The sequence below is a fragment of the Pelophylax lessonae genome (assembly GCF_965119305.1).
Source record: "Pelophylax lessonae genome assembly, chromosome: 3".
Taxonomy (NCBI): domain Eukaryota; kingdom Metazoa; phylum Chordata; class Amphibia; order Anura; family Ranidae; genus Pelophylax; species Pelophylax lessonae.
Genome location: NC_138770.1, coordinates 679,899,937 through 679,914,054, shown reverse-complemented (window position 1 = coordinate 679,914,054; position 14,118 = coordinate 679,899,937). Strand labels below are relative to the sequence as shown.

At 41.0% G+C, this 14,118-nt stretch overlaps 1 protein-coding gene across 2 annotated transcripts in view; it reads right to left on the bottom strand.

The window, feature by feature from the left end:
* The window catches only part of LOC309549185 (ALK tyrosine kinase receptor-like), a 1,241,121-nt gene that overhangs the window by 81,105 nt on the left and 1,145,898 nt on the right, over positions 1–14,118 (bottom strand). For both annotated transcript variants that reach the window (XM_082249296.1, XM_082249297.1), the window contains 2 exons: positions 11,516–11,580; positions 2,861–2,990 (listed from right to left, as the gene is read on the bottom strand). In XM_082249296.1, coding sequence (XP_082105422.1) covers positions 2,861–2,990; positions 11,516–11,580 — 195 coding nt within the window. The remainder of the gene's footprint in view (positions 1–2,860; positions 2,991–11,515; positions 11,581–14,118) is intronic.

The window sequence follows — 14,118 nt, the reverse complement described above, 5'->3', positions numbered from 1 at the left end:
AATGTCTAGTGTAAACTATAAGCCAGGTAATTGCTTAGTCCCAGCTGCAGGCTTTCTTTTAGAAGTGATTGCCTCAACACTGCTAGGAGGGTGTCAGAAACCCTTTTCTGACTCCCCTTCCTCCACAATGTTTTTTCGGACTCACCTGTTCTACCTGGGTCCTGGGGACCTCCATGGCGTCTGTCAGAAATGGATCTCCACTGGTTAGAATTACCCTGGAGGTGCAAAGCACTTCTTAGTTTAGAGTCTGTGTTCCACTAGCTTCAACAGGGTGCAGAGGAGACATACAGGGGTTGATTTACTAAAACTTGAGTGCGCAAAATGTGGTGCAGCTGTGCATAGAAATGAATCAGCCTCCAGGTTTTATTGTCAAAGCTTAATTGAGTAAGATGAAAATAGAAGTTAATTGGCTACCATGCACAGCTGCACCAGATTTTTCACTTCCAGTTTTAGTAAATCAACCCCCAAGAGTCTAATAGACCTCTAAAATGACCTTAAAGAGAACCTGAACTATGCAGAAGAGAGAGGAACATTTGGGAAGAGAAAGGGGATGTCTTGGAAGAGAAAAGGAATATCTAGAAAAAGAAGAGGAATGCCTGAGAAGACAACTGGAATATGTGGGAAGATATGAAGAACGTCTGTAAAAATATCTGGGAAGAGAAGAGGAGCATCTGGGGAGAAATGATGATTGTCTGTGAAAAGAAGAGGAACATCAGGGAAGAGGAGAGGAAAATCCGAGAGGAAATGAGGATTGTCTGAGAAGAGCAGAGGGAAAATCTGTGAAGGACAGAGGAACATCGGGGAAGAAAAGAGGAACTTTAGGTAAGAGAAGAGGAACATGTAGCAAAGGAGAGGGACATCTGGGAGGAGAACAGGAACAGTAGGGAAGATAGGAGGAACATGTAGGAAGAGGAAAGGGACATCTGGGAAAAGAAGAGAAGCATTTGGGAAGAGGAGAGGAATATTAGGGAAGAGAAGAGGAAGATCAGGGAGGAGAAAAGGCACATCTTGGAAGAGAAGAGGAACATATGAGAAGAAAAGAGGAACGTGGGAAAAGAAGAGAGACATCAGGGAAGAAAAGAGGAACATGTGAGGAGAGAAGAGGAACGTGTGGGGAGAGAAGAGGAACATGTGAGGAGAGAAGCGGAACATGTGGGAAGAGAAGCGGAACACGTGAGGAGAGAAGAGGAGCGTGTGGGGAGAGAAGAGGAGCGTGTGGGGAGAGAAGCGGAACATGTGGGGAGAGAAGAGGAACGTGTGGGGAGAGAAGAGGAGCGTGTGGGGAGAGAAGAGAAACATGAGAGGAGAGAAGCGGAACGTGTGGGGAGAGAAGAGGAACGTGTGAGGAGAGAAGAGGAACGTGTGGGGAGAGAAGCGGAACGTGTGAGGAGAGAAGCGGAACATGTGAGGAGAGAAGCGGAACGTGTGAGGAGAGAAGCGGAACATGTGAGGAGAGAAGCGGAACATGTGAGGAGAAAAGCGGAACGTGTGAGGAGAGAAGAGGAACGTGTGGGGAGAGAAGAGGAGCGTGTGGAGAGAGAAGAGAAACATGTGAGGAGAGAAGCGGAACGTGTGAGGAGAGAAGCGGAACGTGTGGGGAGAGAAGAGGAGCGTGTGGGGAGAGAAGAGGAGCGTGTGGGGAGAGAAGAGAAACATGTGAGGAGAGAAGCGGAACGTGTGGGGAGAGAAGAGGAACTTTAGGTAAGAGAAGAGGAACATGTAGAAAAGGAGAGGGACATCTGGGAGGAGAACAGGAACATTAGGGAAGACAGGAGGAACATGTAGGAAGAGGAAAGGGACATCTGGGAAAAGAAGAGAAGCATTTGGGAACAGGAGAGGGACTTCTGGGAAGAGGAGAGGGAAATTTGGGAAGAGGAGATGAAGATCGGGGAAGAGAAGTGGAACATGTGGGAGGAGAAGAGGAATGTGGGAAAAGAAGATAAACATCAGGGAAGAGAAGAGGCACATGTGCTGAGAGAAGCGGGACATCTGGGAAGAGAAGAGGAACAATTGGGAAGCCTAATTATTACTCTTCCCCTCACACTAACTCTCTGATGTTAACCATAACCTTCATGTGAACTTTAACCCTCTTGCCAAGGCAAATCCTTATATACTAATTAAAATCCTCATGGTAACCTTAAAGCGGTAGTATCCCGCTTTTTGACACTTTTACCTACAGGTAAGCCTATAATAAGGCTTACCTGTAGGTACAATTAATATCTCCTAAACCGGCACGGTTTAGGAGATATATGCAGTGCATTCAGCCGCTCATGCGAGCGGCGCATGCGCTCTGAAGGTCCGGGGGACCTTCAGTTTTGCTTGCCGGGAGCTTGCCGGAAAATCACTCCCGCGGCTCCGGCCAATCACAGCGCCGGAGCCGCCGAACCCGGAAGAGACGCAGAGGGATCATGGCAGCGCCCGCAGCGATGACCGGGGGTCCGTGTCGGGGCTTCGTTCTAAGGTAAGTAATACATAATGAGCTAGTATGCGATGCATACTAGCTCATTATGCCTTTGTCTTGCAGGGTTTTTTTTTTTTTTTTAATTTTCGGGTGTACAACCGCTTTAACTCTCGTACAGAACCGACCCTCACCCTTACGATAATCAGTGGAATACAGGTTTAACCAGCTGAAATCTCCTCACTATCCTCCTCAGGGCTCTACCAATCACCATCAGCTCAACCTGTATCCCATTGACTATACAGAGGGAAGTAGAATATCTGGGAAGAGAAGACCCTGATGAAGGATGGTGTGTGTTGGAAAAGGAGGGGGGGGGGGTTGTTCAGACCCTCATAATGTGCTGTATATACTTATATATATACGTTGGACACAATGAAACAATTATTAGTCTGCTCCTCTCACCACTCTGGGCCGTGTCTGTCGCAGGAAGGACTTCAGATCTCCTCCAGCCATGAGTTCCAGCAGAATGAATCTCGGCAGAGCCTGCAGACTGACCCCAATGCAACGCACAATATTCTGGTGGTTGAATTTACTGGGAAGAGAGAAGGACATGGGTCACCCAACCACATTTTATCATTTATAATAACTTTCAGTAACAGAGACAGTCATCAAACAGAAAGATTCCCCAACAACAAATAAAGATAATCAATGGTTGACCACATAAAAGTGGTCAGCAGTGGGGTGAGGGGAATGTGGAGCTTGCATGGAACTTGGGGACAGGGAAGGGTATATATGGGCCTTAAATGGTTTCTGAAGGGTTGCAGAAGCTCTTTTCACCCATCAGCCAATGGGTATACATGAACGGTACAGACTCTCTTCCATGACCAAGTGTGACAGGTACAGTAAATCCGGAAAGTATTCACAAAGCTTCACTTTTTCCACATTTTGTTATGTTACAGCCTTATTCCAAAATGGATTAAATTCATTATTTTCCTCAAAATTCTACAAACGATCCCCCATAATGACAAAGTGAAAGAAGTTTGTTTGAAATCTTTGCAAATTTATTAAAAATAAAAAAGGAAAAAATCCCATGTACTTAAGTATTCACACCCTTTGCTCAATACTTTGGTGAAGCTCCTCTGGCACCAATTACAGCCTCCAGTATTTCTGAGTATGATGCTACAAGCTTGGCACACCTATATTGGGCAGTTTCTCCCATTCTTCATTGCAGGACCTCTCAAGCTCCATCAGGTTGGATGGGGGAGGGTCGATGCGCAGCCATTTTCAGATCTCTCCAGAGATGTTCAATCGGGTTCAAGTCTGGGCTCTGGCTGGGCCACTCCTAGGACATTCACAGAGTTCTCCTGTAGCCACTCCTTTGTTATCTTGGCTGTGTGCTTAGGGTCGTTGTCCTGTTGGAAGATGAACCTTCACCCCAGTCTGAGGTCCAGAGCGCTCTGCAGCAGGTTTTCATCAAGGATGTCTCTGTACATTGCTGCATTCATCTTTCCCTCCATCCTGACTAGTCTCCCAGTTCCTGTCACTGAAAGAACATCCCCACAGCATGACGCTGCCATCACCATGCTTCACAGTAGGGATGGTATTGGCCAGGTGATGAGCGGTGCCTGGTTTCCTCCAGACATGATGCTTGCCATTCAGGCCAAAGAGTTCAATCTTTGTTTCATCAGACCAGAAAATTTTGTTTCTCATGGTCTGAGAGTCCTTCAGGTGCCTTTTGACAAATTCCAGGTGGGCTGTCATGTGCCTTTTACTGAGGAGTGGCTTCCATCTGGCCACAGCCATACAGGCCTGATTGGTGGAGTGCTGCAGAGATGGTTGTTCTTCTGGAAGGTTCTCCTCTCTCTACAGAGAAACACTGGAGCTCTGTCAGTGTGACCACCGGGTTTCCTGATCACCTCCCTGACTAAGACTCTTCTCCCCCGATTGGTCAGTTTGGCCAGGCGGCCCTCTCTAGGAAGAGTCCTGGTGGTTCCAAACTTCTTCCATTTACAGATGATGGAGGCCACTGTGCTCAATGGGACCTTCAATGCTGCAGAAATGTTTCTGTACCCCTCCCCCGATCTGTGCCTTCATACAATCCTGTCTCAGAGGTCTACAGACAGTTCCTTGGCTTGGTTTGTGCTCTGACATGCACTGTGGGACCTTATATAGACAGTTGTGTGCCTTTCCAAATCATGTCCAATCAACTGAATTTACCACAGGGGGACTCCAATCAAGTTGTATAAACATCTCAAGGATGATCAGTGGAAACAGAATGCTCCTGAGCTCAATTTTGAGTGTCATGGCAAAGGGTGTGAATACTTATGTACATGTGATTTTATTTGTTTTTATTAAATTTGCAAAGATTTCAAACAAACTTCTTTCACGTTGTCATTATGGGGGATTGTTTGTAGAATTTTGAGAAAAATAATGAATTTATTTCATTTTGGATTAAGGCTGTAACATAACAAAATGTGGAAGAAGTGAAGCTGTGAATACTTTCCGGATGCATTGTATGTAGGGGTGTCTGCGTTTGAGTCTTTCCACCCATTCCCTGTGCACCCATCAAACCAGTCCATACAGCCAGTGCATACCCATTCATTTTCTAGGAGCTGCCTGCCTGCTACACTGCAGCAGTAAAAACCAATGTAAACAAACAGCTCTGCACAGGACCAAATACCCATGGGAATGAGCCATAAGGTTATATTCTCTGCAGATCAAACAGGTAAATCAGGCAAATACAACATCATGGCCACTAGATGGTGCTGACTATCATAGAAAATAAGCGTGCTCATCAGCTCCATCTAGTGGCCATAATGCAGCATTTTCCTGAGCTGGGCGATTGTGTAAATGAGCCAAAGGCTACATTCTCAGCTGATTAAACATGTGAATCAGGAAAATACAGCATCATGTCCACTAGATGGTGCTGACTAATATAGAAAACAAGTATGCTCATCATTTCCATCTAGTGGCCATAATGTGGCAATTTCCTGAGCTGAGCGATTGTGTAAACGAGCCAAAGAATATATTCTCTGTAGATCGAACATGTGAATCAGGAAAATACAGCATCATGTCCACTAGATGGTGCTGGCTATTATAGAAAACAAGTATGCTCATCATCCCCATCTAGTGGCCATAATGTGGCTATTTACTGAGATGAGTGATTGTGTAAATAAGCCATAAGGCCATGTTCTCTGCAGATTGAACATGTCAATCAGGAAAATACCACGTCATGGCCAGAAGATGGTGCTATCATAGAAAATACGTATGCTCATCAGCTACTTCTACTGGCCATAATGGGCCATTTTCCTGAGCAGGGTGATTGTGTAAGACTATATTCTCTGCAGAGTGAACATGTGAAAATAAAACAAATAACTGTGTATGTGAAAATATGACCAATAGATGGAGCTGAGGAGTATACTTAGTGGCCGTAATGCAATGGAGGATGATGGAGCTGAGGAGTAATTTGAATTTCTATGATAGTCAACACCATCTAGTGGCCTTGATGTGGTATTTTCCTGATTCACATGTTCGATCTGCAGAGAATACAGCCATATGGCTCATTCACAAGGGCATTAAGCCCTGTGCAGAGCTGTATGTTTCTTTCTTTCTTTTTTTTTTTTTTTACTACTGCAGAGTTGTTGTTTCTAGTGGCCATATTGCAGATTTTTTATTTTTTTTCTGAAATAACTCTATCTTAAAGATACCACATTACAGCCACTAGATGGAGCAGAAGAGCACACTATTTTTTATTTTTTTTGCTGTGATAGTCAGCACCATCTAGTGGCCTGAAATAACTTTATTAGAAAAATACCAGATTGTGGCCACTAGATGGAGCTGAGGGGTATTCTTACTTCTTATCATAGTCAGCACCATCTAGTGGCCTTGATGTGGTATTGTCCTGATTCACATGTTTGATCTGCAGAGAATATAGCAATATGACTCATTCACAAGGGCATTAAGCCCTGTGCAGAGCTGTATGCTTCTCTTTTTTTTTTTACTCCTGCATAGTTGTTGTTTCTAGTGGCCATAATGTAGATTTTTTTTCCTGAAATAACTATCAGAAAAATACCACATTATAGCCACTAGATGGAGCAGATGAGCACACTGTTTTTTTTTCTGCGATAATCAGCACCATCTAGTGGCCGTAATGCAGATTTTTGTTCCTGAAATAACTTTATCAGAAAAATACCAGATTGTTGCCACTAGATGGAGCGGAGGAGTATTCTTATTTCCTATTATAGCACCATCTAGTGGTCTTGATGTGGTATTTTCCTGATTCACATGTTTGATCTGCAGAGAATACAGCCATATGGCTCATTCACAAGGGCATTAAACCCTGTGCAAAGCTGTATGTTTCTTTTATTTATATATATTTATTTACTCCTGCAGAGTCATATCGTAGATTTTTTTTTCTGAAATAACTCTATATAATTACATACCACAATACACAATACCACATTATAGCCACTAGATGGAGCAGATGAGCACACTTTGTTTTTTCTGTGATAGTCAGCACCATCTAGTGGCCGTAATGCAGATTTTTGTTCCTGAAATAACTTTATCAGAAAAATACCACATTATGGCCACTAGATGGAGGGGAGGAGTATTCTTATTTCCTATTATAGCACCATCTAGTGGCCTTGGTGTGGTATTTTCCTGATTCACATGTATGATCTGCAGAGAATATAGCCATATGACTCATTCACAAGGGCACAGAGCCCTGTACAGAGCTGTATATATTTTTTTTTTTCTTTACTATTGCAGAGTTGTTGTTTCTAGTGGCCATAATGCTGATTTTGTTTCCTCTATCAGAAAAATACCACATTATAGCCACTAGATGGAGCAGATAAGATGGATCAGATGAGCACACTCTTTTGTTTTGTTTTTTTGCTGTGATAGTCAGCCCCATCTAGTGGCCTTAAAGTATAACAACATGTAAAACTTATTTTTATTACTTTTGGATAGAGTGCAAAGGTATTAGAACCCCTGTCAGTTTTTATTGCTGTCTGTGCCCCCGTTACGGAGATTCCACCCCCCCCCCCCTCTATTTATCCTGTTTACCATTATCATTAAAAGAGAAAATAAAAAGAAAATCCCAAATTTTGGGTTGTCCCCAGAAAAGTATTAGATGGGAAGTCTTCCAATGGAGACTCTGGTTCTGGTGGCCGGGGGGGATAATTTGCAGGGATTTCCTCTCACTTCCTGTGTTGGCTATAAGACACAAAGTGAAGGGAAATCTCCGCAATAGGACAAAGATGGCGAAAAACAAATCTGATAGGGGTTATAACCCTCCTTTACACTATCCATGAAAAAAAAAAAGTTGTGCCTATAGTTCTTTTTTAATGCAGATTTTTTTTCCTTGAAATTCCTCAATCAGAAAAAAATACCACATTATGGCCACTAGATGAAGCTGAGGAGTAAAACTTATTTCCTTGTATCATCAGCCCCATCTAGTGGCTGTAATGCAGATTTTTTTTCTGAAATACCAGAGGTGTTCTATTGGATTTAGGTCAGGCGAGCATAGGGGGCCATCCAATTGTATCTATTCCTTCATCCTCCAGGAACTGGCTGCATACTCTCACCACATGGGGCCGGGTATTGTTGTGCACCAGGAGGAATCCAGGACCCTCTGCCCCAGTGTAGGGTCTGACAATGGATCCAAGGATTTCATCCCGTTATCTAATGTCAGGGTGCCATTGTCTAACCTGTTCCTCTATAGATATGTCTCCCCAGACCATCACTGACCCACCACCAAACCGCTCATGCTGAGCGATGTTACAGGCAGCATAACGTTCTCCACGGCTTCTCCAGACTCTTTCACGTCTGTCACATGTGCTCAGGGTGAACTCTGCTCTCATCTGTGAAAAGCACAGGGTGCCAGTGGAGGAGCTGCCAATTCTGGTGTTCAATGGCAAATGCCAATCGACCTCCACAGTGTCAGGCAGTGAGTACAGGGCCCACTAGAGGATATCGGGCCCTCAGACCACCCTCATGAAGTCTGTTTCTGATTGTTCGGTCAGAGACATTCACACCAGTGTCTGCTGGAGGTCATTTTGTAGGGCTCTGGCAGCGCTCATCCTGTTCCTCCTTGCACAAAGGAGCAGATACCGGTCCTGATGATGGGTTAAGGACCTTCTATGGCCCTGCCCAGCTCTCCTAGAGTAACTGCCTGTCTCCTGGAATCTCCTCCATGCTCCTGAGACTGTGCTGGGAGACACAGCAAACCTTCTGGCAATGAAACGTATTGATGAGCCATCCTGGAGGAGTTGGACTGCCTGTGTGACCTCTATAGGGTCCAGGTATGGCCTCATTCTACCAGTAGTGACACTGACCCCCCTCTATAGGGTCCAGGTAGGGCCTCATACTACCAGTAGTGACACTGACCCCCCTCTATAGGGTCCAGGTAGGGCCTCATACTACCAGTAGTGACACTGACCCCAGCCAAATGCAAAACTAGTGAAAAACCATCAGAAAAGATGAGTAGGGAAAAACATGTCAGTGGCCTCCACCTGTAAAACCATTCCCGTTTTGGAGGTCATCTCATCGTTGCCCATCTAGTGCATCTTGTTAATTTCATTAACACCAAAGCAGCTGAAACTGATTAACAACCCCCTCCGCTACTTAACTTACCAGATCAATAACCCAGGAGTTTAATTGACTTGATGGGATACTCTGATTAAAAAGTCCTCCTTTAATTTTTTGGAACTGTGTGTGTGTATATACAGTATATATATATAAATATATGGTATTAATAAATTAATAATATATGATATGTATAATAAGAATATAATATATATATATATATATTTATATATATATATATATATATACCGTATTTTCCGGCGTATAAGACGACCCCCCTATTACATGATCTACCGGTAATACTTATACTTAGGTTACCTTGGAGATATTATACTCGGCGTATAAGACGACCTCCCATTTTTGGGGGATTTTTTTGAGGTTCAAAAGTAGTCTTATACGCCAGAAAATACAGTATATATATATATATAAATACACACAGTATCTCACAAAAGTAAGTACTCCCCTCACATTTTTGTAAATATTTTATTCTATCTTTTCATGTGACAACACTGAAGAAATGACACTTTGCTACAATGTAAAGTAGTGAGTGTACAGCTTGTATAACAGTGTAAATTTACTGTCCCCTCAAAATAACTCAACACACTCATGTCTAAACCACTGGCAATAAAAGTCAGTACACCCCTAAGTGAAAATGTGCAAATTGGGCCCAATTAGCCATTTTCCCTCCCCGGTGTCATGTGACTCGTTAGTGTTACAAGGTCTCAGGTGTGAATGGGGAGCAGGTGTGTTAGATTTGGTGTTATCGCTCTCACTCTCTCATACTGGTCACTGGAAGTTCTACATGGCACCTCATGGCAAAGAACTCTCTGAGGATCTGAAAAAAAGAATTGTTGCTCTACATAAAGATGGCCTAGGCTATAAGAAGATTGCCAAGACCCTGAAACTGAGCTGCAGCACTGTGGCCGAGACCATACAGCAGTTTAACAGGACAGGTTCCACTCAGAACAGGCCTCGCCATGGTCGACCAAAGAGGTTGAGTGCACGTGCTCAGCGTCATATCCAGAGCTTGTGTTTGGGAAATAGAAGTATGAGTGCTGCCGGCACTGGGGAGCTACAGTTCATTGAGGGAACCATGAATGCCAACATGTACTGTGACATACTGAAGCAGAGCATGATCCCCTCCCTTCAGAGACTGGGCCGCAGGGCAGAATTCCAGCATGATAACGACCCCAAACACCTCCAAGATGACCACTGCCTTGCTAAAGAAGCTGAGGGTAAAGGAGATGGACTGGCCAAGCATGTCTCCAGACCTAGACCCTATTAAGCATCTGTGGGGCATCCTCAAACAGAAGGTGGAGGAGCGCAAGGTCTCTAACATCCACCAGCTCTGTGATGTCATCATGGAGGAGGGGAAGAGGACTCCAGTGGCAACCTGTGAAGCTCTGGTGAACTCCATGCCCAAGAGGGTTAAGGCAGTTCTGCAAAATAATGGTGGCCACACAAAATATTGGCACTTTGGGCCCAATTTGGACATTGTCACTTAGGGGTGTACTTACTTTTGTTGCCAGCGGTTTAGACATTAATGGCTTCAGGGCCGTCTTTAATATTGATTGGACCCTGGGCAAAAATTTTCTTGGGCCCTCCTAAATCCACTTATCAACTATTTGGGGGCTCAAGGGGCAGCTGCTTTGGGCCCCACAACAATGACTGGACCCGGGGCAGCTGCCCCTTTTGTCCTGTGTTAAAGACAGCCCTGAATGGCTGTGTGTGGAGTTATTTTGAGGGGACAGCAAATTTACACTGTTATACAAGCTGTACACTCACTACTTTACATTGTAGCAAAGTGTCATTTCTTCAGTGTTGTCACATGAAAAGATAGAATAAAATATTTACATAAATGGGAGGGGTGTACTGACTTTTGTGAGATACTGTGTATGTATATATATATATATATATATATATATATATACACACACAGTATATAATATAAGGTTCTAATGATATATATATATATATATATAGTATATAATATATGATATTAATAAACGAATAAAATATGATATATTTAATAAGGTTCTAATAATATATATATACACAGTATTTAATATGATACATGGATTATGATGAATAATATATGAACAATGAATAAGTAAAATAAACTGAGATTGTAAAATGTGCTGCAAGCTGTGACGCTGACCCCGGCCAATTGCAAAAGTAGTGAAAAACAGTCAGAAAAGATGAGTAGGGAAAAAAATGTCAGTGGCCTCCACCTGTAAAACCATTCCTGTTTTGGAGGTCGTCTCATTGTTGCCCATCTAGTGCATCTTGTGTTCATTTCATTAACACCAAAGCAGCTGAAACTGATTAACAACCCCCTCTGCTACTTAACTGACCAGATCAATATCCCAGGAGTTTAACTGATTTAATGCTATACTCTGAATAAAGAGTATTTGTAGCTGTGTATATATATATCATATTGAACATGTGTGTGGCCCTTTGGTGATGTCAGGGGCCACATTAGAGCCCCCCCCCCCATAGCTCATACATTGACAGCCCCCAGTGTAGTCTCACCTGATGATGAGCGCCTCCATCAGGAAATCCAGCTCATCCTGCTCAGAGCACACCTCCGGCAGAGTCTGTGAACACACAACAACGACAACATCGCTCATCATACAGAATATCAATGTGTAGAAGAAGATTCCATTCACCAATCCGGCCAATCACAATTCTGTACAGGAGATATAAACCTCAACCCAACCACATCCCTTCTCCGTTCACACCAGTGTGACTCCAAAGTCCCCCAATTTCCAGTGTGACTCCAAAGTCCCCCAATTTCCAGTGTGACTCCAAAGTCCCCTAATTTCCAGTGTGACTCCAAAGTCCCCCAATTTCCAGTGTGACTCCAAAGTCCCCAATTTCCAGTGTGACTCCAAAGTCGCCCAATTTCCAATGTGACTCCAAAGTCCCCAATTTCCAGTGTGACTCCAAAGTCCCCCAATTTCCAATGTGACTCCAAAGTCCCCAATTTCCAGTGTGACTCCAAAGTCCCCCAATTTCCAGTGTGACTCCAAAGTCCCCAATTTCCAGTGTGACTCCAAAGTCCCCAATTTCCAGTGTGACTCCAAAGTCCCCCAATTTCCAGTGTGACTCCAAAGTCCCCCAATTTCCAATGTGACTCCAAAGTCCCCCAATTTCCAATGTGACTCCAAAGTCCCCAATTTCCAGTGTGACTCCAAAGTCGCCCAATTTCCAGTGTGAATCCAAAGTCCCCCAATTTCCAGTGTGACTCCCAAGTCGCATAATTTCCAGTGTGACTCCAAAGTCCCCCAATTTCCAGTGTGACTCCAAAGTCCCCCAATTTCCAGTGTGACTTTGACGTGACTTTTGGTGCGATTTTGATTCGACTTTACATTCTTTGGATCAAAGTCACACCAAAGTAGTGAAGGCACCTTTTTAAAGTCGCTGCAACTTTAAGTCGCAGTGATTTGTACACATGTGCAGTTTGTTTCGACTTGAAATTCGGATGAATATTCAGTTTTTGGAAATTTGGAGGTATCCAAATTCTTGAATTACAATAGTACCGAATTTAAACTAATCCAAAAAATAACTGAAAAAAAATCTGACAAAATTCGAATTGGAATCTAATTTTGAATAGTTTTCAATTTGTTTTCCAATTTCCTAAGAGAATAAAATAGTATAGACAGTAAATAGAAAATAAAAGAACAGAAAACTGAATAGAATAGAATAAAAAACAAGAATAGAATGAAATAGAAAGAATATAACCATGTTCTGAAATTCAAATTTCACATAGAACAAATTAGAAATCGAATACATAATAAAATATTGGAATAAAAACAAAAAGAATAGAAAAAAAAAAAAAAAAAAGAATATATTAGGTTATAATAAAATAGAAAATAATAGAATTCAAAAAAAGAATAGAATAGAAAAGAATAGAATAGTATAGAAAGAATATAACAATTTCCCAAAATTCAAATAGAATCAATTTGCATTTGAATACAATATAAAAGAATATATTAGAATATAATACAAAATAACAGAATATGATAGAAAAAAACAAAACACTAGAATGGAATAGAATAGAATAAATTTGGATTTGAATAGAAAAGAATAGAATAGAAAGAATATAATAAAATAACAGAATAGCATAGAATAAAGTAATAGAAAAAGAAAATAATAAAAAAAAACTTATGAATAGAATATAAAGAATATAACCATTTTCCAAAATTCAAATAGAAGCAATTAAAATCTGAATAGAATAGATAAGAATAGAATAGAAAATGGCAAAATAGCATAGAAAAAAACAAAAGATTAGAATGGAATAGAAAATAATAAATTTGAATAGAAAAGAATAGAATAGAATAGAAAATAATAGATTAAAATAGAAAATAATAGAATAGAAAAGAATAGAGTAAACTAATAGAAAAAGAAAATAATTAAAAAAAAATGAATAGAATAGAAAGAATATAACCATTTTCCAAAATACAAATCTGAATCGAATAGATTAGAATATAACAGAATAGCATAGAAAAAACAAAAACAAAATATTAGAATGGAATAGAAAAGAATGAATTTGAATAGAATAGAAAATAATAGAATAGAATAGAAAATAATAGAATAGCATAGAATAAACTAATAGAAAAAGGAATAGAATTAAAAAACAAATTAATAGACTAGAAAAATATAACCATTTTCCAAAATCCAAATAGAATACAATTCAAATTTAAATAGAATAAAAAAGAATAAATTAGAATATGAAGATGGTTATTTTCTTTCTATTCAATTGTTTTTTTTCCATACTGTTCTGTTATTTTCTATTCTATTCTAATCTATTATTTTCCATTCTATTGAAGTTTCAGGAAATTGTTAGATTCTTTCTATCCTATTCTATTGCTTTTTGAATTCTATTCTTTTGTATTCTGTTCTTCTCTATTCAAATTTCAGAAGATGGTTATATTATGTCTATTTTATTCTATGATGTTTTTTATTCTATTTTTTTTCTGTTTTACTTTACTGTTACTCCTTTATTTTCTGTTATATTTTTTTTTCTATTCTATTCTTTTATCTTCTTTTCTATTTTATTTTCTTTGGAAATCAGAAGACAAAATCGAAAACTTTTCGAATTCTAAAACTATTAGAGTTTGGGGGGGGGGGGG